Genomic DNA, 24,068 nt, shown 5'->3' with positions numbered 1-24,068 from the left:
CATTGCAGAAATCCAACCTTGAGGTTACCAACATGTACACTACCATCTTTAGGTCCTCCAAATCTAGGAAGGGGCACAGCTGGCGTATCAGCCGAAGCTGGTAGTAAGCAGTCCTGACCGTTGCATATACCTGGGCTGACATTTGGAGAGATGGAACCAGGAGCACTCCCAAGCTGCGGACAGTTTTTCAGGGGGAGTGTAATCCTAACCAGTATTGGTTGACATTCCTCCATCCCCAGGTTAGGACCCTTGTTAGTAAGCATCTCTGTTTTGTTTGGGTCAGTTTCAGTTCATTTGTTAATTAATTACAATGGTTGAGAATGTTATCATTTCAAAATTGTAGTTAAATATTTAGGGGTTATGATCTAGTTCCCATCTGAATCAATCTGTGAATGTACATTACACATTGTCTGTCTATGCTAACAGCTTCATCTTCCACTACCAAGAGATTCATAAAGTAAGAGTTTGAATATTTAAACAATATCTGACAGATTTCACAGTTATAATGTGAGGAAAAGATGCTCATATATGTTATAGAGCTACAAGATTCTATTTATAACAGTGTAAAATATATTCTTATACTACGTTGAATAGTATTCTGGTTTGGTTATTTGTGGTTGGTGATCAAATTTACTTCATTAAAGGTTGTTACAGAGTAGAATGCTAAAAGGATATACAAACAAAATGAAATACAGGTAGTACTGAATATATGCAATGAAGAATCAGTATCAAGTAGTTGATGTTTAAATTAAAAAACAAATTTGAAAATCTAAGATGATACATAAAGTAAAATTTATACTAAATGATAAAAACAATAATTTCATTCCTTGCAGCACACTTATTACTTTAAAACACAATCTTTTAGCCAATTTCTTTCAAACAAGAAAAATTACAATTCTTCACTTCTCTAAATATAGTATATTGTAGTTGAACAAATTTAATTATACATAGCTACCCACTGAAAAGCTGCCCATCATGATTTGTTAATAGTTTCTATCTAACTATCTCTGTTAAAACATATCATTCTCTGTCACCAAGTCTCAGAAGAATCCATTTATAACAGACAAAAAAAGGAAAAATTCCTAACAAAAACTAAATATTTAGAGCATGTTGCAAGTAAAGGTGTGTGTTTTTACAGCATACACTCTCCTTAAGCAGTCTATTTATCATCCTTTGAAATAGAAGACCAGAAAAACCAATACTATGTGTGTGGCCTACATTAACCTCACTTAATGCACTCAATAACATTACCCACCACAAAATCATGCTTTTTCTGCACCATTCATAAACTGACAGTAACATTTTATTGAAGTAAAATATTCATTGTCTGTTGTCATTATTTGTTTTAATATATAATCTTGCTAACCAAATGAACTTAAAGCAATGCAGATAAGCAATGGTATGCACAGAGTCACTTAAATGCCAATTTGACTGTTTCATAAACTTTGGCATTCTTTTCCTGTGAGTTTACTTTCTGTTACTTAATTGAAAGTAATATCCATTTACAAACTTCAGCCCTGCCATAAAAAGGCTCTCTTCCATGTCCAAGAAACCTTTAAGGACTTAAACCACAACAAAAGCTAATAATTAAAGCTTTTATTCTCTACCTCAATAAAGTAATGAAGCGTAACTTGGGATAGTTCTGGCCAAGCTTTACTATAAGATGCTGCTGTGCAGAAAGAGTGCAAAATCAAATGAAAACTCAGCATACAGAACACTCTACCAGGCAAACCATATACGGGTAAGCTAACAGTCCATACATTTAATTAAATGACTTCCACAGATTGCAACAAAATGCACTTCCAAGCAAACATCCTAACTAGCGGACATCTTTAAAAATGGATTTAAAACAGATGCCCAGAATGAACACAAGAGATTTTACACACACACAACAGCCTATCAAAAACAGGAGAAATATCTGGGGTATTTGGAACTTTTCATAAAATTGAATTAATACTTCCATATGTTTTATGGACTACAGCATAATCAGTAAGACAAAGAATGGGCAAAGAGCATTCCTCCAGATGACATTTGTCTGTAACTTCTAATATTCCTCATTATTAACTGTGTTGGATAAAGCTGCCGGGGTTACCGTCCAGTAACATCAGGAGGGCTACTTTGTTCATACTTGCACTAAGAAGAGAATAATTTCCAGAAATATTTACAAACAGACAGAGAGAGAGAAAAAAAAACATTTATTAAGATTTCCAGGCAAATGCTTTGTGCTGGAATCCAAACTACTGCCAACATCCACACAAGCTTGAGCTTGCCCAGTGGAATATTTGACCTCTTTCACTTTGAACATCATTCTTATTTCAAAAACAGTTTAAAATGTTGCATGGGGCCTGCTGTTCAAGAAATAAAATTTTGAAGCCTTCACAAGGTCATGGAAATACTTCTGTGGCCTTTGAAATCTTGTTCATTTTTTCAGATAACAAATATACACAGATGAACTCAAGCTGCATAACAAAGCATTCTGTGGTGATCAAGCACCAAGTGAAAGCTGAAAAGGCAACCAATCAGGACTACAGCTAACAAAAAATAGGTTATATTATTATGTTATCTGGGAGTATAAATTTTATATAGATCAGGCATGTAGCCGGGGGAGGGGGGGCTCGTGGGGCTTCACCCCTTCCCCCCGAAATTCTCAGGGTAGTCCGCGAGAAGGCCTTACATATATTATTTAAACTGTTATGTTTATTCATATCATGATCTGATCACCATGCTCAATATATCTCATATGCATGGGGGTATTGGGATAACGATATAAAAGGTTTGCTAGGGTAGTGTTGTGACTCAGCTGGAACTTCAGAGTGACTCTGTTGGGGATTATGGGATTCAGGTTCAAAATGACTCTGATGGGAATTATGGGATTCAGGTTCAGGGTGTTCCTGTTGTAGAAGATGAGGAACAGGGAGTTTTTCCCACAGCAGGGAATGATGTTGATACTGAAACTAGCCAGGTGAAAATTGACTCAGAAAAGGAGGACAGCTTTCAGCCTGATAGTTCTCAGCCTGATAGCTTGCAGACAGATGCTAACGAGCTGGCTGGCCTTGATGAAACAAAATCTCTAGATCCAGCTGGCCGTTTGGAATTCAGGATTCGAAGGAGTGTAAGAATAGCAAACAAGAAGGAGGTCAGAGGCCAAAGAAAGGCTTTCATGCTATGCAAAGGGTATTAAAACAATGTGTTGGGAGACAAACCTTTGTCAAAGCAACTTCTCGCTCAAGTCAAGACGCAAGTTCTTGTTTCCTGGATTATCTTGCAGCCTTGGTGTATTCATGTTCATGGGACTTTGTCATGCTCTCTTGGGACCTTGTGTATTTCTTATGATTTCTTGGATTAATAACCTTAACCTTGTTTTGTAACAATCTTTTGGAACTTTTGCTTTTAAAGAACTATTTATCTTCTATTTCCTAATAAACTACAAAAGACTTCAACCTTGTGTTCAGCCTGGTGTATATTGCAAGGTGAAACTAGCCTGAGGTGCGGCAGGTAGATCCTCTCTCACTCAGACTCAGCGCCCGCCCCCCCCCCCCGAACCAAAGTCCCACCCCCCACCCCACCCCCCACCGAATCAAAATCCTGGCTACAGGCCTGATATAGATTATACATTTTATGTAGGGAGGGATAAATAAACAAAAGAAATAGTGCTAAGAAAAAGAGGTTGTTTACTTGGAAGAAGAGTTTTCTTAACTATAAATGGGTTCTTCAAGGTGCCTTCTGTGCATTTACTGGCTTGGAACCTTCTACAATGCAAACTGTGATAACTTCACCCCTCCTCTCTTATGAGCATGGCCACACCTCCACCTTCTGAGTTAAAATAATTGCTCAACACAGTGATACTCAAAATGCATCCACCAATGTGCTACAGAAAGAGGAAGGACGGGTTTCATGAATGTACAGTTGTCACGACCCAGGCTACAGAGCACCAATAACCATACGCAGAGGCCAGAGTCTATCTAATATCTTTATTAAGGAAATATATAAAGTTAGTAAAAGCAAATGTAAAAGTTAGTCCAGAAGTAGACCTTTCAGGGAAGGTCAAAATTAGTCCAAAGAAACAATGTCCAATATGAAATATTAAGGTCCAAAGTTGTAATCCAATAACCGAAACACTCACTTTGCCAGGCAAAGTGAGGGGAGATGACAAGGTCCTTTAGTCCATGAACTTGAGCAAGGCTAGGAAATAACTTGATACTTGAAACAAGGCTTGAAACGTGGGACAAGGTAACGAGGAACAAGAACAAGGTCCGTGGAATAACTTGGTAAAATCCGTGAAACAAGGCAAGGTTTAGTCCTGGGAAAACAAGGCAAGGTCCGTTGGTAAACAAAGGCTGGGAAACAGGAGCGAAGGCTGGAAACAAGGCAAGGCTTGAGCAGGAACGAGGCTAGAGACGGAGCGCGCTGTCCAGACACAACTCGCTCCGGAGGCTGACGAATTGACTCCGCAAAGTTACTCCGCGGGGAAAACACCTATATAGAGTCTCACTTTCCCGCCGAGAGCAGTTCTCTGGGAACCAGAACCGAAAGCTAATCTCTGAGACCAGATGTTTGACTCCTTAAAGATTCTCATGGAAAGTAGGCTTAATTGGCAAATTCTTAGCAATTATTCTCGCACTCCTGCGCGAGGCTGCTTCCAAGCCTCTCTGTTGTTTACAAAACTCATGGCGAGAAAACACTGGAGATGTAGCCTCAGTATTTGTTTGACATACTTCTGGAACATAATCCTCTTGCAGGTGCAAGGTTCCCAGATCTGGCTGGGAAGAATCTGTCTGGGAAGAATCCAGTTCTGACTGGGAAGGTAAAAAACCCAAGTTTTCTTCTTCATCAGGCATCACAATGTCATGAGCAGGACTACAAGGCCCATGGGTCATCACACTATCCCCCTCCTCAAGCCCCCTCCCAAACTGGGACTCTCTCCCCGAGGCGCGAGGTCGTGGCTTGGCGGGATAGGTCTGATGGAAGCGACGGGTTAGATCAGGAGCGTGAACTGTGGAAGCGTCTTCCCAAGAGCGTTCCTCAGGGCCAAAACCCACCCAGTCAATGAGATATTGCAGGCGGCGGCGGTGAAAGCGAGAATCCAAAATGTCCTGAACCTCGAACTCGTCCTCCCCATCCACCAAAATAGGGACGGGGGCCGGCCGGTCTACATCTGGCCGCACACCATCCGCCGGAAGGAGCAGGGAGCGGTGAAACACTGGGTGAATGCGCATTGAGCGCGGAAGTTGGAGTTTGAAAGTCACGGGGTTAAGTTGCGCCACCACTGGATAGGGGCCAATGAAACGGGCATCTAACTTCCGGCAAGGGCGATGGGAGGGCAAAAAGCGAGTGGACAGAAAAACCCGATCTCCTACCTTGATTTCGGGGCCCGGCTGGCGATGTTTGTCCGCGTGACGTTTATAGTCCTCCTTGGCTTGTTCCAGTTGCTGGAGCAAAAGTTGTTGCACCGCTGTGAGTTCCTGCAGCCAATCTTCTGCTGCGGGAACTTCTGAAGTTTCAATGACAGGGGGAAAGAAACGTGGATGGAAGCCGTAGTTTGCAAAGAACGGCGTTTCTTTTGTAGAAGCCTGGACTCCATTGTTGTAGGCAAATTCCGACAGTGGTAACAGAGAAGCCCAATTGTCCTGTTGGTAGTTTACATAACAGCGAAGGTACTGTTCCAAAGTGGCATTGGTGCGCTCCGTTTGCCCATCCGTTTGGGGATGATGAGCTGAAGATAAACGAGAGTCTATGCCCAATAGTTTTTGTAGTGCCTTCCAGAAACGAGAGGTGAATTGGGATCCACGGTCTGTGACCAAACTCTTGGGCAATCCATGTAGTCTGAAAACATGTTGGAGGAATAAATCTGCAGTCTCTTGGGCTGTGGGAAGACCTTCACAGGGAATGAAATGGGCTAACTTGGTGAAAAGGTCCACCACCACTAGGATCGTGGTGAATCCACAGGAAGGTGGTAAGTCAGTGATAAAATCCGCAGAAATTATTTCCCATGGGCGAGATGGGTTAGGAAGGGGGTGTAGAAGCCCTGAGGGCTTCTCCCTTCTTATCTTGGAGCGCTGGCATACTGGGCAGGTGTTAACATATTTTTCCACATCCTTGCGGATCTTGGGCCACCAGAAATCTCTTAGGATCAAATGCATGGTTTTAAATAGTCCGAAATGCCTGTGATGAACCATGGGCCTTGTAGTCCTGCTCAGGACATTGTAATCCCTGATGAAGATGAAAACTTGGGTTTTTTACCTTCCCAGTCTGAACTGGATTCCTCTCAGCCAGATCCTTCCCAGGCAGATCTGGAAACCTTGCACCTGCAAGAAAGTTGTGCCCCAGAAGTATGTCAAACAACCCCAGAGCCTACTTCTCCCGTGTTCTTGCGCCGGGAGTTTTGTAAACAACAGAGAAGTTTGGATTCAGCTTCGCGCAGGAGTGCGAGGATAGCAGCTAAGAATGTTGCCAATTAACATTGGTTCTCGTGAGAATCTTTAAGGAGTTTAACATCTGGTCTCAGAGTTTAGCTTTCGTTTCTGATTCCCAGAGAACCGCTTTGGTGAGAAAGTTGGACTCTATATAGGTGTTTTGCCCGCGTAGCAACTTCGCGGAGTCAATTCGTCAGCCTACGGAGCGAGTTGTGTCTGGACAGCGCGCTCCGATTCAAGCCTCGCTTCAGCTCAAGCCTTGCCTTGCTATCCAGCCTTCGCCTTGCTTCCCAGCCTTTGTTTACCTACGGACTTTGCCTTGTTTCCCAGGACTAATCCTTGCCTTGTTTCACGGATTTTACCAAGTTATTCCACGGACCTTGTTCTTGTTCTTAGTTACCTTGTTCCACGTTCAAGCCTTGTTTCAAGTATCAAGTTATTTCCTAGCCACGCTCAAGTTTTATGGACTAAGGACCTTGTCATCTCCCCTCACTTTGCTTGGCAAAGTGAGTGTTTCGGTTATTGGATTACAACTTTGGACCTTAATATTTCTTATTGGACATTGCTTTTTTGGACTAATTCTGACCTTTCCTGAAGGGTCTAATTCTGGACTATTTTCTATACTTGTTTTTATTAACTTTATATATTCCTTCAATAAAGATATTAGTTAGATTCTGGCCTCTGTGTATGGTTATTGGTGCCTCTGCCGCCTGGGTCGTGACAGTTTGACTCCGCCTCCCATAAGCACCAACTAACCGAGGCCAGGATGTCTACCGGAGCCGCGCCGGCTGGACAGCCGCTCAGCTACACCATCAGCAAGGACGAAGTGGACCGCATCCGTGACAGACTCAACGCGCAGGATGGAGAAATAAAAGGGTTGAGGGAGCGCGGAGTTCGCCTCCCGGCCATGGCGTTGCCTACCAAGTTTTCTGGAGAAGCTGCTAAGGTTCATGTTTTCCGCCGCCAATGTCAAGCTTATCTAGAGGCCCGTGATGCCGAGTTTCCCCAAGAAGACATCAAGGTGGCGTGGGTCTACAGTCTTCTAGACGGACCAGCGGCTAGCTGGGCGACGGCCCTGTTTGATCAAGCCTCCCCCCACCTAAGTTCAGCACAACGCTTCTTGGATCACCTTAAGGAGACCTGGGGAATCGAGGACAATTTGGAGGCAGCCGGTCACAAACTCCGGCGCCTCCTTCAAGGAGACAGACCCATGTCTCAGTACATAGCCGAGTTCCGCGTGCTGGCCCACAACACCGGCTGGAACGATGTAGCCCTCAGAGGACAATTTCGGGAGGGTCTCAACATTGAAATGCTGGAAGAAATCTCCAAGGTGGATCCTCCCCAGACCCTCGAGGCACTCATTGATCAATGTTTACGGGCTGAAGTCATGATTGCCAACAGGAAACAATGGGTTCGAGGCCAGGGCGGTAGAGCCGGGGCAAAACCCCCCGCTCCCGCCAGTGTTCAGCCACGTCCGGTGTGGAGACCCCCGCCGCCAACCCCATACCCCAGAGGAGGCGAGGAGGTGCCGATGCAGTTGGGCAATGTGCGTCCCAGACTAGATGCCGCCGAGAAGGCCCGTCGTCAACGCTTGAACCTCTGCTGGTACTGCGGGAACGGGGGCCACTTCGCCAGAGAGTGCCCAGCCAAAGGGAAGCCTGCCGCCCGTCTTGCGGCGGCGTCCTCCACGGAGTCGAAGGCGTCTGAGCCGACTGGCACACAGCCGGCGGGGGAAGCCAACGACCGGGTGTAGAGAGGCTCGCCAACCCGGTCAAAAAATCCATCCAAGAGCCGCCAACCGGGGTCCTGTTCCTTCTCGTGGTCACATTATGGTCAGCAAAAAGGGGACCCGTCATGATCCACGCCATGATAGACTCTGGAGCTACCAACAATTTCATCGATAGAGAGTATGCCGACTCTCTGGGATTACAATATCATGATTTCAAGAATGCCCGTGTGGTGCAAGCCATAGACGGCCGTCCCCTCAAGACGGGCCCCGTAAGCCAGTGGTCGGAACCCACCAGGATGTGGATAAGGGAACATATGGAAGAGATTTCCTTCTTTGTTACCGAGGTTCCCCATTTCCCTGTGATTTTGGGAATTCCATGGCTGACACTCCACGACCCTAACATCTCCTGGTCCAACAGAGAACTGCAGTTTGCTTCACCGTACTGCCAAAACCATTGCCTCGTAGCCAAGGTATGCCATGCCACAGACTCCGAGCCCATCATCACCTTGCCAAAGAAGTACTCCGAGTATTGGGATGTATTCAATGAGAAAGAAGCCGAAAAATTACCCCCACATAGACCTTATGACTGTGCCATTGACTTGGTGGAGGGGGCCCCGATCCCGCGAGGGCATCTCTACTCCCTGACTGAACCAGAGCAAGAAGCTCTCAGGGAATTCTTAGAGACAAACCTTCGCAAGGGGTTCATCAGGCCCTCTCAATCCCCAGCCGCCTCCCCAGTGATGTTTGTGAAGAAGAAGTCAGGGGAATTACGCTTGGTGGTGGACTACAGAGCATTGAACAATATCACCAAGCGGAACAGCTATCCCCTGCCCTTAATCTCGGATCTACTGGACCGACTTCGAGGAGCCAAGGTCTACACCAAGCTGGATCTTCGGGGGGCTTATAATCTAGTTCGCATCAGAGAAGGGGACGAGTGGAAGACCGCCTTCCAGACTAAATTCGGATTATTCGAGTCCCGAGTTATGAATTTCGGTTTATGCGGAGCTCCCGCAACGTTCCAGCATTTTGTCAACGATATTTTTCAGGACTATCTAGACAGATTCTTGATAATCTACCTGGACGATTTTTTGGTGTTTTCCAGATCACAATCAGAACATGAGAACCACGTCAAAATGGTGTTGCAACGACTGCGGGATCATGGACTTTATGCCAAGCTAGAAAAATGCGCTTTTGATCTACAAGAGGTAGATTTCCTTGGCTACCGCATCTCGCCTCTAGGGCTTTCCATGGATCCAGCCAAAGTTTCAGCAGTATTGGAATGGCGGGCGCCAACTAACAAGAAAGAGGTGCAGCGTTTCTTGGGGTTCGCGAACTACTACCGCAAGTTCATTCCAGATTTTGCCCGCTGGTCCGACCCCATCACTAGCTGCATCCGTGGAAAGCAGCCTTTCCGCTGGACTGATCAAGCAGAGAAAGGGTTCCAGCAACTGAAGAAACTATTCACCTCCCAGCCAATTCTACAGCACCCAAATCCTGGAACCCCTTTTGTGGTGCAAGCGGACGCCTCTGATGTGGCAATTGGGGCTGTACTCTTACAACCGGTGGGAGATCACCTCCACCCCTGTGCCTTTTATTCTCGTCAACTAACCACACCAGAGAGAAATTACACCATTTGGGAAAAAGAACTACTGGCCATAAAGGCAGCCTTTGAAACTTGGAGACATTGGCTAGAAGGGGCCAAATTCCCCATTGAAGTCCACACTGATCATCGTAATCTAGAACATCTAAGAACTGCCCGCAAACTAAATCAGAGGCAGCAACGTTGGGCTTTATTCTTTGAACGTTTCAACTTCCAGATCCATTATGTGACCCCAGCTCAAACCAAGCAAGCAGACGCCCTGTCACGTAAACCGGAATACGCTGCAGGACGCAAGGAGACCTTTGAATCCCAACTGCTACAACCTGAGAACTTTGCCACGCTCACAGTGGGGAACACCAAATCCAGTCCCATTGGTTCAACTTCCCCTACTCCAGGACCCATCTGTGCTCAAGAAATCAGGGCTAGTCAGCAAGCAGATGCCTGGGCGCAGGACCAACTTCGCCAAGGTCTGCATTTTCCCTTTTCGCTTAAAGATGGGCTGCTCTGCTATAGAAATCATGTTTATATCCCACCCGGACCGGGCAGGGAAAAAGCGCTTCGTCTGTGTCATGACTGCAAACCAGCAGGACACTTCGGACTATTTAAAACCATGCATTTGATCCTAAGAGATTTTTGGTGGCCCAAGATCCGCAAGGATGTGGAAAAATATGTCAACACCTGCCCAGTATGCCAGCGCTCCAAGATACGAAGGGAGAAGCCCTCAGGGCTTTTGCACCCCCTTCCTACCCCATCTCGCCCATGGGAAATAATTTCCGCGGATTTCATCACTGACCTACCACCTTCCTGTGGATTCACCACGATCTTAGTGGTGGTGGACCTATTCACCAAGTTAGCCCATTTCATTCCCTGCGAAGGCCTCCCCACGGCCAAAGAAACTGCGGATCTATTTCTTCAGCATGTTTTCAGACTACATGGATTGCCCAAGAGTTTAGTCACAGACCGTGGATCTCAATTCACCTCTCGTTTTTGGAAGGCACTACAAAAACTACTGGGCATAGACTCTCGCTTATCTTCAGCTCATCATCCCCAAACAGATGGGCAAACGGAGCGCACCAATGCCACTTTGGAGCAGTATCTTCGCTGTTATGTAAACTACCAACAGGACAATTGGGCTTCTCTGTTACCACTGTCTGAGTTTGCCTACAATAATGGAGTTCAAGCTTCTACAAAAGAAACGCCGTTCTTTGCAAACTACGGTTTCCATCCACGTTTCTTTCCCCCTGTCATTGAAACTTCAGAAGTTCCCGCAGCAGAGGATTGGCTGCAGGAACTCACAGCGGTGCAACAACTTTTGCTCCAGCAACTGGACCAAGCCAAGGAGGACTATAAACGCCACGCTGACAAACACCGCCAGCCGGGCCCCGAAATCAAGGTAGGAGATCGGGTTTTTCTGTCCACTCGCTTTCTGCCCTCCCACCGCCCATGCCGGAAGTTAGATGCCCGCTTCATTGGCCCCTATCCAGTGGTGGCGCAATTAAACCCCGTGACTTTCAAACTCCAACTTCCGCGTTCAATGCGCATTCACCCAGTGTTTCACCGTTCCCTGCTCCTTCCGGCGGATGGTGTGCGTCCTGATACAGACCAACCGGCCCCCCCTCCTGTTTTGATGAATGGGGAGGAGGAGTTCGAGGTTGAGGACATTTTGGATTCTCGCTTTCATCGCCGCCGCCTACAATATCTCATTGACTGGGTGGGTTTTGGGCCTGAGGAACGCTCTTGGGAAGACGCCTCCACAGTCCATGCTCCTGATCTAACCCGTCGCTTCCATCTGACCTATCCCACCAAACCGCGACCTCGCGCCTCGGGGAGAGGACCCCAGTTTGGGAGGGGCCCTGAGGAGGGGGATAGTGTGATGAACCATGGGCCTTGTAGTCCTGCTCAGGACATTGTAATCCCTGATGAAGATGAAAACTTGGGTTTTTTACCTTCCCAGTCTGAACTGGATTCCTCTCAGCCAGATCCTTCCCAGGCAGATCTGGAAACCTTGCACCTGCAAGAAAGTTGTGCCCCAGAAGTATGTCAAACAACCCCAGAGCCTACTTCTCCCGTGTTCTTGCGCCGGGAGTTTTGTAAACAACAGAGAAGTTTGGATTCAGCTTCGCGCAGGAGTGCGAGGATAGCAGCTAAGAATGTTGCCAATTAACATTGGTTCTCGTGAGAATCTTTAAGGAGTTTAACATCTGGTCTCAGAGTTTAGCTTTCGTTTCTGATTCCCAGAGAACCGCTTTGGTGAGAAAGTTGGACTCTATATAGGTGTTTTGCCCGCGTAGCAACTTCGCGGAGTCAATTCGTCAGCCTACGGAGCGAGTTGTGTCTGGACAGCGCGCTCCGATTCAAGCCTCGCTTCAGCTCAAGCCTTGCCTTGCTATCCAGCCTTCGCCTTGCTTCCCAGCCTTTGTTTACCTACGGACTTTGCCTTGTTTCCCAGGACTAATCCTTGCCTTGTTTCACGGATTTTACCAAGTTATTCCACGGACCTTGTTCTTGTTCTTAGTTACCTTGTTCCACGTTCAAGCCTTGTTTCAAGTATCAAGTTATTTCCTAGCCACGCTCAAGTTTTATGGACTAAGGACCTTGTCATCTCCCCTCACTTTGCTTGGCAAAGTGAGTGTTTCGGTTATTGGATTACAACTTTGGACCTTAATATTTCTTATTGGACATTGCTTTTTTGGACTAATTCTGACCTTTCCTGAAGGGTCTAATTCTGGACTATTTTCTATACTTGTTTTTATTAACTTTATATATTCCTTCAATAAAGATATTAGTTAGATTCTGGCCTCTGTGTATGGTTATTGGTGCCTCTGCCGCCTGGGTCGTGACAATGCCCTGCTGGTTTGCAGTCATGACACAGACGAAGTGCTTTTTCCCTGCCCGGTCCGGGTGGGATATAAACATGATTTCTATAGCAAAGCAGTCCATCTTTAAGCGAAAAGGGAAAATGCAGACCTTGACGAAGTTGATCCTGCGCCCAGGCATCTGCTTGCTGACTAGCCCTGATTTCTTGAGCACAGATGGGCCCTGGAGTAGAGGGAGTTGAATCAATGGGAGTGGATTTGGTGTTCCCCACTGTGAGCGTGGCAAAGTTCTCGGGTTGTAGTAGTTGGGATTCAAAGGTCTCCTTGCGTCCTGCAGCGTATTCCGGTTTACGTGACAGGGCGTCTGCTTGCTTGGTTTGGGCTGGGGTCACATAATGAATCTGGAAGTTGAAACGTTCAAAGAATAAAGCCCAACGTTGCTGCCTCTGATTTAGCTTGCGGGCAGTTCTTAGATGTTCTAGATTCCGATGATCAGTGTGGACTTCAATGGGAAATTTGGCCCCTTCTAGCCAATGTCTCCAAGTTTCAAAAGCTGCCTTTATGGCTAATAGTTCTTTTTCCCAAATGGTATAGTTTCTCTCTGGTGCGGTTAGTTGACGAGAATAATAGGCACAAGGATGAAGGTGATCTCCCACCGGTTGTAGGAGCACAGCCCCAATTGCCACATCAGAGGCGTCCGCTTGCACCACAAAAAGGGTTTCAGGATCTGGATGCTGAAGGATTGGCTGGGATGTGAATAATTTCTTTAGTTGCTGGAACCCTTTCTCTGCTTGATCAGTCCAGCGGAAGGGCTGTTTTCCACGGATGCAGCTAGTGATTGGGTCAGACCAGCGGGCAAAATCTGGAATGAACTTACGGTAATAGTTCGCGAACCCCAAGAATCGCTGCACCTCCTTCTTGTTAGTTGGCGCCCGCCATTCCAATACTGCTGAAACCTTGGCTGGATCCATGGAGAGCCCTAGAGGCGAGATACGGTATCCAAGGAAATCTACCTCTTGTAGATCAAAAGCGCATTTTTCTAGCTTGGCATAAAGTCCATGATCCCGCAATCGTTGCAACACCATTTTGACGTGGTTCTCATGTTCTGATTGTGATCTAGAAAACACCAAAAAATCGTCCAGGTAGATTATCAAGAACCTATCTAGGTAGTCCTGGAAAATGTCATTGACAAAATGCTGGAACGTTGCGGGAGCTCCGCATAATCCATAATTCATAACTCGGGACTCGAATAATCCGAATTTAGTCTGGAAGGCGGTCTTCCACTCGTCCCCTTCTCTGATGCGAACTAAGTTGTAAGCTCCCCGAAGATCCAGCTTGGTGTAAACCTTGGCTCCTCGAAGTCGGTCTAGTAAATCCGAGATTAAGGGCAGGGGATAGCTGTTCCGCTTGGTGATATTATTCAATGCTCTGTAGTCCACCACCAAGCGTAATTCCCCTGACTTCTTCTTCACAAACATCACTGGGGAGGCGGCTGGGGATTGAGAGGGTCTGATGAATCCCTTGCGAAGGTTTGTCTCTATGAATTCCCTGAGAGCTTCTTGCTCTGGTTCAGTCAGGGAGTAGAGATGCCCTCGCGGGATCGGGGCCCCCTCCACCAAGTCAATGGCACAGTCATAAGGTCTATGTGGGGGTAATTTTTCGGCTTCTTTTTCATTGAATACATCCCAATACTCGGAGTACTTCTTTGGCAAGGTGATAATGGGCTCGGTGTCTGTGGCATGGCAGACCTTGGCTACGAGGCAATGGTTTTGGCAGTACTTTGAAGCAAACTGCAATTCTCTGTTGGACCAGGAGATGCTTGGGTCGTGAAGTGTCAGCCATGGAATCCCCAAAATCACAGGGAAATGGGGAACCTCAGTAACAAAGAAGGAAATCTCTTCCATATGTTCCCTTATCCACATCCTGGTGGGTTCCGACCACTGGCTTACGGGGCCCGTCTTGAGAGGGCGGCCATCGATGGCTTGCACCACACGGGCATTCTTGAAGTCATGATATTGTAATCCCAGAGAGTCGGCATACTCTCTATCAATGAAATTGTTGGTAGCTCCTGAGTCTATCATGGCGTGGATCATGACGGGTCCCTTTTTTGCTGACCATAAGGTGACCACTAGAAGGAACAGGACCCCGGTTGGCGGCTCTTGAATGGGTTTCTTGACCGGGTTGGCGAGCCTCTCTACGCCCGGTCGTTGGCTTCCCCCGCCGGCTGTGTGCCAGCCGCCTCAGACGTCTTCGTCTCCGTGGAGGACGCCGCCGCAAGACGGGCGGCGGGCTTCCCTTTGGCTGGGCACTCTCTGGCGAAGTGGCCCCCATTCCCGCAATACCAACAGAGATTTAGGCGTTGGCGGCGGGCCTTCTCGGCGGCATCTAATCTGGGACGCACATTGCCCAACTGCATCGGCACCTCCTCGCTCCCTCTGGGGTATGGGGATGGTGGTGGGGGTCTCCACACTGGACGCGGCTGAACGCTGGCGGGAGCGGGGGGTTTTGCCCCAGCTCTACCGCTCTGGCCTCGTACCCACTGCTTCCTGTTGGCAATCATGACTTCAGCCCGTAAACATTGATCGATGAGTGCTTCCAGCGTTTGGGGAGGATCCACCTTGGAGATTTCCTCCAGCATTTCAATGTTGAGACCCTCCCGAAATTGTCCTCTGAGGGCAACATCGTTCCAGCCGGTGTTGTGGGCCAGCACTCGGAACTCGGCTATGTACTGAGACATGGGTCTGTCTCCTTGGAAGAGGCGGCGGAGTTTGTGCCCGGCTGCCTCCAAATTGTCCTCGATTCCCCAGGTCGCCTTAAGGTGGTCCAAGAAATGTTGCGCTGACCTTAGATGTGGGGAGGCTTGGTCGAACAGAGCCGTCGCCCAGTTAGCCGCTGGCCCGTCTAGGAGACTGTAAATCCACGCCACCTTGATGTCTTCCTGGGGAAACTCGGCATCACGGGCCTCTAGATAAGCTTGGCATTGGCGACGGAAAACATGAACCTTAGAAGCTTCTCCAGTAAACTTGGTTGGCAACGCCATGGCCGGAAGACGGATTCCGCGTTCCTTCAAACCCTTTATTTCTCCATCCTGTGCATTGAGCTTATCACGGATTCGGTCCACCTCATCCTTGTCGATGGTGTAGGTAATCGGCTGGCCGCTCGGCCCAGGTACGACTCCGGTAGACATTCTGGCCGAGGTTAATTGGTGCTTAGGGTGGCGGAGTCAAACTGTCACGACCCAGGCTACAGAGCACCAATAACCATACGCAGAGGCCAGAGTCTATCTAATATCTTTATTAAGGAAATATATAAAGTTAGTAAAAGCAAATGTAAAAGTTAGTCCAGAAGTAGACCTTTCAGGGAAGGTCAAAATTAGTCCAAAGAAACAATGTCCAATATGAAATATTAAGGTCCAAAGTTGTAATCCAATAACCGAAACACTCACTTTGCCAGGCAAAGTGAGGGGAGATGACAAGGTCCTTTAGTCCATGAACTTGAGCAAGGCTAGGAAATAACTTGATACTTGAAACAAGGCTTGAAACGTGGGACAAGGTAACGAGGAACAAGAACAAGGTCCGTGGAATAACTTGGTAAAATCCGTGAAACAAGGCAAGGTTTAGTCCTGGGAAAACAAGGCAAGGTCCGTTGGTAAACAAAGGCTGGGAAACAGGAGCGAAGGCTGGAAACAAGGCAAGGCTTGAGCAGGAACGAGGCTAGAGACGGAGCGCGCTGTCCAGACACAACTCGCTCCGGAGGCTGACGAATTGACTCCGCAAAGTTACTCCGCGGGGAAAACACCTATATAGAGTCTCACTTTCCCGCCGAGAGCAGTTCTCTGGGAACCAGAACCGAAAGCTAATCTCTGAGACCAGATGTTTGACTCCTTAAAGATTCTCATGGAAAGTAGGCTTAATTGGCAAATTCTTAGCAATTATTCTCGCACTCCTGCGCGAGGCTGCTTCCAAGCCTCTCTGTTGTTTACAAAACTCATGGCGAGAAAACACTGGAGATGTAGCCTCAGTATTTGTTTGACATACTTCTGGAACATAATCCTCTTGCAGGTGCAAGGTTCCCAGATCTGGCTGGGAAGAATCTGTCTGGGAAGAATCCAGTTCTGACTGGGAAGGTAAAAAACCCAAGTTTTCTTCTTCATCAGGCATCACAATGTCATGAGCAGGACTACAAGGCCCATGGGTCATCACAACAGTTGACCACAGGTGATCAGTTATAGATAATCACCCTATCTACTTCATTATAGTGTGTACACATAACATGTATGACTAGTAAGCTTACCAGGAAAGACATGTGGGAAAGTACATTATGACACTTACTTTACTTAGGCAATCCCTCACTGTCTGAGTATGATGGCCCTCCAAGTGTTGTGTCTTGGCGATGGATACGTAGGTGACTGTAGACGGCTATTCTTGATCCGCATGTTCTTTCACAGTGAGGACATCAGTTTCCAGGTGGAAGGCAGTCCTGGTCAGAGTTGACACACCTTCCTTTTGTCACATTTCTTCCTTTTGCCCTCCAATGAGCCTCTTCGAATTCCACAGCACTGCTAGTCACAACTGACCTCCAGTTAGAGCACTCAAGGGCCAGGGCTTCCCAGTTCTCAGTATCTATGCCACAGTTTTTAAGGTTAGCTTTTATCCCATCATAAAATCTCTTTTCCTGTCCACCAATACTTCATTGTCCATTATTGATTTGGGAGTACAGTAACTTCTTTGGAAGACGGTGATCAGGCATTAGGACAACATGGCCAGTCCAGCGGAGTTGATGGCGGAGGATCATTGCTTCAATGCCGGTGGTCTTTGCTTCTTCCAGCATACTGACATTTATGTCTACCTGTCTTCTCAAAAGATTTGCAGGATTTTTCGGAAGCAACACTGATGGAATCGCTCCAGGAGTCGAGTGTGACGTCTGTAGACGGTCCATATTTTGCAGGCATGTAACAGGGTTGGGAGAACAATAGCTTTATAAACAAGCACCTTGGTATTCCTACGGATGTCCTGATCCTCAAACACTCTCTACTCCATTCAGAAAATGCTGCAGTCACACAGTTCAGGCGGTGTCAGTATTTCAGTGCTGATGTTGATTTTTGTGGAGGGGTGGCTGCCAAGGGAGCAGAAACTGTCAACATTTTTTAATGTCACACCATAAAGCTGTACTTCTGGCATTGCAGAGGGATTGGTTGGTGACTGCTGAAAGAGCACTTTGGCTTTCTTGATGTTCAGTGAGAGGCTGAGCTTCTCATATGCTTCTGCAAAGGTGTTTAGAGTGGCTTGTAGATCTTCTCCTGAATGAGAACAGACTACTTTATCATCAGCATATTGCATTCTATAACAAATGTTGTTGTGACCTTGGTTTTGGCTTTCAATCTGCTGACGTTAAATAGTATGCCATCTGTCCGGTGGATGATTTGCACGCCAGTGGGAAGCTTCCCATCATCAAGATGAAGTATCATAGTAATGAAGATGGAAAATAGTGTTGGGACAATAATACATCCTGTTTGACACCTGATTTACCTTAAATAGGTCACTTTGAGGCCAATGCTGTCCAAGACTGTTGCTATCATATCATCGTGGAGGAGCCACAAAATGTTCACAAATTTGTCAGGGCATCTGATTTTTTTGGAGAATGGTCCAGAAACACTGCAGTTCACTGTGTCGAATGCCTTTGCGAGGTCAATGAATGCCATGTACAGAGGTTGATTTTGTTCTCTGCATTTTTCTTGGAGCTCTCGTGCAGTGAAGATCATGTCCACTGTTCTTCTGGAGGGGAGGAAGCTATTCTGGGATTCTGGAGGGTGTCTTTTGAGGCAGGTAGAAGGCAGTTTGCAAGGATTCTTGTGAGGTTTTCCCAGTGAAGGTTAGAAGGGAGACACCTTGATAGTTTCCACAGTCTGTTCTTTCCCCCATTTGGAAAGGGTGATGATGGTGGCACCCTTGAAGTCTGCTGGGATTTTTTCAGTCACCCACACCTTTTCAATGAGCTGGTGAAGTTGTTGTGTCAGCTCAGGTCCACCCTCTTTAAATACTTTGCCTAGTTTCCAACAGACCTCACAACCCCTGAGGATGCCTGCCATACATGTGGGGAAAACATCAGGAGAGAAAGCTTCTGGAACATGGCCATATATCCTGAAAGACTCACAGCAACCCAGTGATTCCGGCCATGAAAGCCTTCAACAATACATCAAATAGCATTGACTTTTTAACTACCACATCAAACTGACACAGTCAGTTTGTGATCTGCTAAGAGTCTTAGATCTTTTTCACATGTACTGTTTTCAAGGCAGGCATCACATATCCCATATCTTTGCATTTCATTTTTTCTGCCTAGAGTGTCATACCTTACATTTCTCCATGTTTAAATTCCTTTTGTTAGTTTTGACCCAGCTAATCTGTTAAGATCATTTGGATTCTGATTGTGTCTTCTGGTGTATTAGCTATCCCTCCCAATTCGGTGTCATCTGCAAATCTGATTAACATATTCTCTAGTTCATCATCCAAGTCATTGATAAAGGTGTTGGGCAGAACCAGGAATAGGGCAAACCCATGTGGCACTTTACTAGTTACTTCTCTCCAGGATGAAGAGTAATAACCCCTTGGGTTCAGTGTGTTAACCAATTACCAATTCACCTAACAGCAGCATTGTCTAAGCCCGTGGCTTCTTAAATTTTTCTCACTTGTGACCCCTTTTTGTCTGAGAAATGTTTACATGACCCTAGTTATATAGGCATATAAAATAGGTATAAGAATCAAACATTTACTGATAATAAACCAGCATTTGAAAGGCTTCCAAAACAGGATGATTTTCCTTTTGATGGAGTACAGGTGAAGCATCTTTTGAAGAACCTACTATTCACATTACATGTTGTTGCTCATACATTTGTGTTAATGAGTGATAGTGTCAAAATTTTACTGTCGTCAAATTTTTCATGACCCCAACACAGAGTTAAGGGGACCTCGTTTGGGATCAGATTTAAGAAGTAGTGGTCAAGTCCACATTTTACTATCTTCTTTGTGAGAATACCATGGAGGTCATTCTTCAAGGCCTTACTGAAATCAAGATAGGCTACATCCACAGCATCCTCTTCATTTAAGATAAAGTATGTCAACCATCTCATATAAAAAGAGAATGGTCTTACTCAGGGGTCCCCAAACTAAGGCCCGTGAGCTGGATACGGCCCTCCAAGGTCATTTACCTGGCCCCCACCCCCACCCCAGTTTTACACTTAGGTTCACCCAAAGTCTGAAATGACTTGAAGGCACATAACAATAACAATCCCAATTAACTTGACTATCTCATTGGCCAGAAGCAGGCCCACGCTTCCCACTTGAAATCCTGATAGGTTTATGTTTGATTAAATTGTTTTTATTTTTAAATATTGTATGGTTCTTTCAGTGTTGTTGTTGTTGTTGTTTTTGCACTACAAATAAGACATGTGCATTGTGTATATGAATTTGTTCATTTTTTCAAATGATAATTCGGCCCCTCAACAGTCTGAAGTATTGTGGACTGGCCCTTTACTTAAAAAGTTTGAGAACCTCCGGTCTTACTAATGCTTTGGATGTAGTAGAATCAAACAGAATGCTAGGAAGGAGGGATGGTTTAACTTTTTAAAAGATTCCAAGCTGTTTCTTCTACTGCTGATGCACAGAAAGCACAAAGATTCTCTGAAGAGTTACACATATTATCCCATACTTGTGCAGGGCCATCTTTAGGTATATTCTAGCACTCAAATGCTAAGGTCTTGTGAGATCTTCTGCACATAAAGTAGGCAAACTGCACTTATGGCACTTTTAATTATTAATTATTAATATTTGACATAGAATCTTATGTGAATTCCTTATATAAATGTATAATTGCAATATCTCTTTCATTTTTAATTTAAAATATTCTGAATAGGATATGTTGCTATAATGCAGCAAGCTGTTGTGTATCAACTAAAATTCTAACAACTCTGCTGTGAACCCATTAGGTGGCTTTGGACAAATCAATATTCTTTCACCACCTGCTATGTAAAATGTCTGAAATTGGAGATAACCTGAGGATTACAAGAAGAAACAATTAAAATGCTCTAAAACATCTCAATGTTATCATTATTCAATAGTAGTAAATAAATTTTATAAAGCTTACCTGATCGTTGTAGTCCATGTGGAAAGTACAGACACAGACTGTGGTTCAGAAAGTTCTTCTAAACCTTTCTGAATTTCAGCTGGTTTAAGTTTTGTAAATGCTTTTCCTTTTATTGACAGGCCCATGTATGGTGGCAGAAACTCCTATATAGATATAAAACTCAACATTAAAACTAACATATTTAAGAATATGAAAATACTACTAAAAGTGCTTTCAGAAGCCACTCAACGTCTTGTTTACACTCCAGAAATAGCTAAATTTCATGGGTTTAGTTACTCCAGTGCATTCCAGTATTGGATGAGGCTAAAGACAAAATGGTGGAGCTAAAGCCAGCTTAGTTAGCTTAAAGCTCTTACTACAAGTAACTAAATCTTAGGACAGACATTTCAAAATTTTAACAATGAGGAAAAGTCAAAGAATCAGAACACATGAAATAATGCCACCACTGATAAAATGGTATAACTAATAATAATTATCATCATCATATTTATTTCTATCCTGCCCCATCTCCCCGAAAAGGACTGGGGGCGGCTCATATCATGAGTAAAACACAATAAACAATATATACCAAGTAAATGACAAACAAATAAGGAAAATAAATAAAACAAAATAAAAATTAAACAATAAACAAGAAAAACATGAATTAGGCAATTTAAAACATAATGGTTCCAAGAGATTTAATTAATTAATTAAAAGCCAAAGTGCCCAAGTGTATCCATAAAAACAAAGACCTCATTCACATTAAGGGTTATTAATCATTTTCAAAGGTCTGCTTAAATAGCCAAGTCTAGGCAGGATCTGAACCATATAACTATCTGAGGAACTAGCTGGGCAGCCTTCATTCCCAAGGCCTGATTTTCCCCACCCTGATCAAAAAGGGAAAAGACGTGCCTATCATGCTAAAGGCTGTTTAAAATCCACACATGAGCAATCCTTTTATTGAGCAATGAATATACATAAAACATGACACTAGCGCTACTGGATTCTTTACTTTCCCCCCAACATTTGTTGTTGTGTGAGGCTTCAAGTCATTTCTGACTACAGTGACCTAAGGCAAAACTATCACAGCATTTTCTTGGAAAGATTTGTTCAGAAGAGGCCTTTCCTCCAAATTCAGTTCTCTTGCCCCAGCTTAAGTGCTGGCGAGTCTTAGCTAGATTTCCAATACTGATTAATTAGTTGATATATTGACTAACTGTACATAAAACAGTTTAGTTACCTCTGATTCTTCTTCAGTGATCTTCAATGTTTCTGATATCGAAGACGTTGACTCTAACTCTTCAGCCTCTGAAAATGAAAACTCTTCACTTTCTTGTACCTTTGGTCCCTCTTGAGAAGGTGTTCTTGACACATGAATTATTTTTCCTTCAAGTACTTCAGTAATTTGTTCTAGTGCCTATTGAGAGAGATTTTAGTCTATATATAATTCAGATTTATATGAGTTACAAAAAAATAGAATAAAAACAGCTTATCAATCTAGCCAAGTAGCAAAACCTATAATCTACATCTTTAACTTTTAAATGATGACCATAAGAAGACTATAAAAAGTGAAGAAAAATTTCTAAAACCTTCAGATCAATTATCTTAACTAAGAGAACATAGTCCTTAAATGCGACCAAATAACACAATCAAAATCTTTCTACACAGAATGGGATGAAGAATATTAACTAACTTTGGATATCAGATAAAAGCAACATAGCAGAAAATATTTTGGTGCCATAGTCACTAGAATTTTGCTTGAGAATGGTGTCCGATCTTTCATTTGGTCCTTTCTCCAGTGAGAAAGACAGGATTTATTTTTATACCATTAACTACAATAGACTCATAGTTACCTGGAATTCAAACAACCAAATTATCAAGAAACTGGCAAAAAATTTGAAGAAATAAGAATTTAAATAAAAATTAAAATAAAATCAATTACTATAATAGTGCAAAATCAGTTTTTATAATATAGCTAATTTTTAATTACTGTATTTCAATATTAATATCAAGTCAAAACAGAGTTTATGGTATGCCACAGTATGGGGTATAGTATTTTTTAGGCATATGATGAATTGTAACTCTCAGGCAACCAAAAACTACATTTATCCAGCATGTGCCATGGGTGCCGGTTAACTGAGAGTATAATATGTATGTTATTTTTCTGCAATACAAGAAATAAAGCTTGCTTGCTTGGCTTTAACTGTGATAATAATGAGACAAGTAAGGCAACTGCAACACAGATCTTATTTTACAGAAGAATGATGTAAGCATTTTTATTTGTATTTTTATGTGATTGATAATAATTGTAGTACATCCTGGAAAGCATAATTTATCATAACGGTTTAATGACTGTGTGATATTAGTAGGGTGCAAATGTCACATAATCCATATAACTGTAGGATTTGATATAGAAAGATTTATCTTTCTATATCAAATCCCACAAGGTATATAGTGAGTTTAGCTTCTTGGCCAAGAAGGCAGAGTCTTTTTTGTTAAATGATAGAATTGAAATATGTGCTTTGGTATGTACCAACCGAATAGTTGTCACTTCTATCCATTACTGAACACATAAACAATGTTGATTTGCACTTGACAATACATTGTTTATCATTTTCTTTTATTCTATGCAGGGAAGACCATCTATATATATAAAAGAGTGATGGCATCACGGCGATTCACAAAACAACAAAAGTACAGGCCCCCCCAACCTCAAAATTTGACAACACAACCCATCATCCATGCCTCAAGGTTGATACAACAAAAAGAAAAGAAAAATAAAGTCCTAATTAGAGGGAGAGCAATAATTGTTTTTTATCCAATTGCTGCCAGTTTAGAGGGCTAATCTCTGCCCACTTGGTCTCCTAGCAACCAGCCAAGGGACAGCCAGGGTTCAGTTAGGGGACAGGCAGATTTAGGCCTAACTTAGGCTTCTTCCACAGATTATCTAATTTGCACTGGAATATATGGCAGTGTAGACTCAAGGCCCTTCCACACAGCTATATAACCCATTTAGTATCTTATATTATCTGCTTTGCACTGGATTATCCTGACTCCACACTGCCATATAATCCACTTCAGTGTGCATTTTATACAGCTGTGAAGAAGGGGCCTCATATAATCCACTTCTAAGCAGGGAGAAGAGCGGTATATAAATTAAATAAATAAATAAATAAATAAATAAATAAATAATATAAGATTATCAATATACAGTAGACTCTCACTTATCCAACATAACCAGGCCGGCAGGATAAGTGAATATGTTGGATAATAAGAAGGGATTCAGGAAAAGCCGATTAAACAAATTAAGCACCAAAACATCATATTATACAACAAATTTGACAGAAAAAGTAGTTTCATGCGCAGTAAAGCTATGTAGTAATTACAGT

The 24,068-nt window shown here is 44.2% G+C and overlaps 1 protein-coding gene across 5 annotated transcripts in view; it reads right to left on the bottom strand.

The window, feature by feature from the left end:
• The window catches only part of ttc6 (tetratricopeptide repeat domain 6), a 136,935-nt gene that overhangs the window by 102,296 nt on the left and 10,571 nt on the right, over positions 1–24,068 (bottom strand). For all 5 annotated transcript variants that reach the window (XM_062968299.1, XM_062968298.1, XM_062968297.1 and 2 more), the window contains exons 8-9: positions 21,920–22,096; positions 20,701–20,843 (exon numbers count right to left, since the gene is read on the bottom strand). In XM_062968299.1, the coding sequence (XP_062824369.1) occupies positions 20,701–20,843; positions 21,920–22,096 (320 nt within the window). The remainder of the gene's footprint in view (positions 1–20,700; positions 20,844–21,919; positions 22,097–24,068) is intronic.

This window comes from Anolis carolinensis, chromosome 1 (assembly GCF_035594765.1).
Source record: "Anolis carolinensis isolate JA03-04 chromosome 1, rAnoCar3.1.pri, whole genome shotgun sequence".
NCBI classification, from domain to species: domain Eukaryota; kingdom Metazoa; phylum Chordata; class Lepidosauria; order Squamata; family Dactyloidae; genus Anolis; species Anolis carolinensis.
Note: the sequence above shows the minus strand (reverse complement) of the source record. Positions and strands in the feature narration are given on the sequence as shown.